General features: G+C 46.6%; 1 protein-coding gene across 1 annotated transcript in view; it reads right to left on the bottom strand.

The window, feature by feature from the left end:
- Positions 1 to 1283: 1283 nt before the first annotated feature.
- The window catches only part of atp2c1 (ATPase secretory pathway Ca2+ transporting 1), a 13817-nt gene continuing 11841 nt past the window's right edge, over positions 1284 to 3259 (bottom strand). Inside the window, exons 26-27 of the mRNA XM_080501078.1 lie at positions 3205 to 3259; positions 1284 to 2972 (exon numbers count right to left, since the gene is read on the bottom strand). The exon at positions 3205 to 3259 is cut by the window's right edge and continues 87 nt beyond it. Of these exons, the coding sequence (XP_080357204.1) occupies positions 2851 to 2972; positions 3205 to 3259 (177 nt within the window). The 3' untranslated portion in view covers positions 1284 to 2850. The remainder of the gene's footprint in view (positions 2973 to 3204) is intronic.

Here is a 3259-nt window from a genome sequence, read left to right as displayed (position 1 = left end):
ATTGTGTCCAAGTGAGTGAAAAAAAGTGCATTTTGATCATTGGTTGTGAGTTTTGTATCTAGAGTTGTGAAAAATGACATCAAGGTTCTGAAACTAGTCTCAAAGTGATTGATAAAAACTGTAAAATTGTATTGACACGTCAAAGAACAACACAAAACACTTTGTAGAATGTAAAGAGGGTTCGTCCCCACTGGAATGCCTGAAAGGGCCAGAGACCACCAAGGCTGGTGGGGGTAGTGATACGACCAGACTGAAGAGGCCTGATACTGACCGGTGTAAACGGTGTGTGCTGGGGCTCGCCACATCATCACATCACCTAGAGCAGTGTTTTTCAACCTTTCTGAGCCAAGGCACACTTTTTTGTTTGGAAAAATGTGGAGGCACACCACCACCTGAAAATGTTAAAATGTGAAACTCTGTAGCCTCTATTAACAATATAAAGTCATTCTCATCAAAGTTTTATCAACAGGAATCAAATAAATACAGAAAAAAGTATTTCCCAAGGTCTTTTTTTAATAGTGCCTCCCTCAGTGTGAAACCTGGACCTGATGGATGAAGAACTGAGATCCTGGTTCACATTCTTCCTTTTCTAAAACTTCTCCATCACTGTCACTGACACAGTACTTTGATACAAGATGGTAGCAGGAGGTGGAGATGAACCACACTGACGTCTGTCACATTACATTTCACCGGCAAAGTTCTGTGCTGCCCTCTAGTGGTGAAGAGTATTTATACAGGATTACTCTGCAACACACTGTCGGCTGGGAGAGCAAATGATTTTTAGAAAAAAATGTGAAATTGGATAATTTCCCACGGCTCACCTGACGAGATCTGGAGGAAACACCAGTGTGCCGCGGTGCAGTGGTTGAAAAACACTGACCTAAAGCACATGTTGACGTCTGAACGGGCCCGTGGTGTCGTCTGCAGCTTGTTTCAGGGGACGCTTGCCCACCGCCTGCTGAATGGCCCCGACGTGCAGCAGGACCGCCCGTTGCCTTCCGGGCTCCGTGCTGCGCCTGACGATGAGGGCGTGACGCAGGACAAAGCAGCGCAGCAACAAGGACCAGAGGAGCGCTGGTCACTCTCGGGCCGGTGGCCACGCCATGGAAGCTCCAAACCACTCAACAGGATCCCTTTTTTCATAAAAATCAAACTTGTTTGTCCTCAGTTTCTTTTTTTTCCACCCCCATCATGTTAAGACAACATTTTCCTTCAAAATAAAAGCTTTGGATGTCAGGTTAAAAGTGTTTGATGTGCAGATCAATCAGATTCCGAGGCTGAAACTCGATAAATCCTTTAATAACACAATAAAGTCACTGTGTGTTTACTACAAAGTCAATCATAGCTCATCTCATGGTCTTCATTAAGTTATTCATTAAAACGCAGCGGACGATGAGAAAAAACATCCACGAACTACAAAAGGAATTTTTGGAAGCAGCAGCCGAGTGAAAGAAATCTGTCCTCACAAATAAATAAACATTTCCCACAATGCAACGGGGCGTCTTCAGGTCGGCTACATCCCCCCCCCCCAAAAAAAAATTAGCTTGCTCTCCAGCCAGCCAATCAGCTGCTGAGTCTGGTTACCATGGTGATTCAGAGAGGGAGACAGACTGAGAAGAGTGGAAACACTAGGAAGGAGCACGACGTTTTACACTTCCTGCTTGACTGATTTCTTCAGAGATCTTTGTTTGGATAAATATCTGCAGTTTGAATCACGACCTGCACTTTTTCCACTCGAAAAGAAAAGATTGTTCCACGTTTTTAGTCATGAAAGGTTCTCCTTTCATCTGCGATGGAGATACAGAAATATGGCCCGATGAGTCACCAAACTTTCCAAACACTTTGCCATAAATTGTTCCTTTAAATAGTGTTTACTGCCACGGGACTACAAACATGGCCGCCGGGTTCAGAATTCTGAAGTTTAATGTCGAAATGAAGAAAAGAGTGATGTTTACCGATGTGCTAAGGGCTCTTTAAGGCACAGGATGAGTTGGCGGAACGGGAGAGAGAATCCGTTGGTTTCAACTTAAAGAACCGTGTGCGTGAGCAGGAAGAAGAGCAGACCGAACGCGTGGAACACAGGAAACAACCGAAGGGGAAGAAACCCATTGGAACTCATCAATAATGTTTCCTCTAACCAAAGAAGACAATTAATTTGTTCCACAAAAGGCTTAAAAAGATCCATCAAAGAACATGAAGAACTTAAGATTCTTCAGAGAAAAAAAAAAAAAAAAATTCAAAGAAAACTTAGTAGTGATATTTAAAGTTTAACCATCTGGAAGTGACATTTCATTAAAATGTGAGGAATGTGGACAAAATTAAAGTTCAACGTCAAAACCAAAATGTTCAGATTAAGTCGAGGAGGTGGAAGTTGGAGAGGGAAGGTGGAGAACCAGGATTAAAGGAGTTTGATTGTGGAAGAGTTATTTAACTTCCTGTTTGGTAAATGTTGGTTTGTGAACAAAATCAATCAGAATTTCTTCCTAAAAAGCAGCGTAGAGTTTGGGATGTTTCGCACCGTTGCCCCTCCACCTGACAGACGCCCCGTAAATACCCCTCAATGCTCCTAAACGCCCCCAGATGGCGCCGGTCGTCCTGCGAGTGTCCGGCGAGCCCAGCAGACGTCCACAGGTTCAGGAGGAGCGAGGAGGGCCCGGCGTCTAAACGGACGCCGTCCAATCAGAGTCCACTCCGTAAAACGTCCCGCCTCTGGTCCCAGACCAGAGCTTTTCCCCTCAAGTCCCAGGATGCCACGGGAGAAAAGCCCTCGGGCGCTTCAGTGTCAGCGGGTCCCTTCAGGGATGAGATCCAAACGCAAAGCCCAGGGGCCTGTGGCGGGGGGGGCGGGGGTCATACCTGGTGGAAGCAGTCAGTGGGCGGAGCTCGCTGGGCTCCCAGCCAACGGTCCGCCTTCTTTATTAACTCTGACACCACACACACCGAAGAGGTGAGGCTCACCAGGAAGACGAGGTCTGAAGACACACAAACACAAAAACCATGACACTCACTCACTCACCTCACCTACTCACTCACCTCACCTACTCACTCACTCACCTCACTCCCTCCCTCACCTCACTCACTCACTCACCCACTCACTCACCTACCTCACTCACTCACCTCACTCACTCACTCACCTACCTCACTCACTCACCTCACTCACCTCACTCACCTCACTCCCTCCCTCCCTCACTACTCATCACTCACCAAACAAGCTGAGGCTCTCGGTCTGGAAGACGTTCTGCAGCGGGGGGAAGTAGAT

Source organism: Blennius ocellaris, assembly GCF_963422515.1.
Source record: "Blennius ocellaris genome assembly, chromosome: 8".
Taxonomy (NCBI): domain Eukaryota; kingdom Metazoa; phylum Chordata; class Actinopteri; order Blenniiformes; family Blenniidae; genus Blennius; species Blennius ocellaris.
The sequence above is the reverse complement of the archived record's forward strand: the minus strand, read 5'-3'. Positions and strand labels throughout refer to the sequence as shown.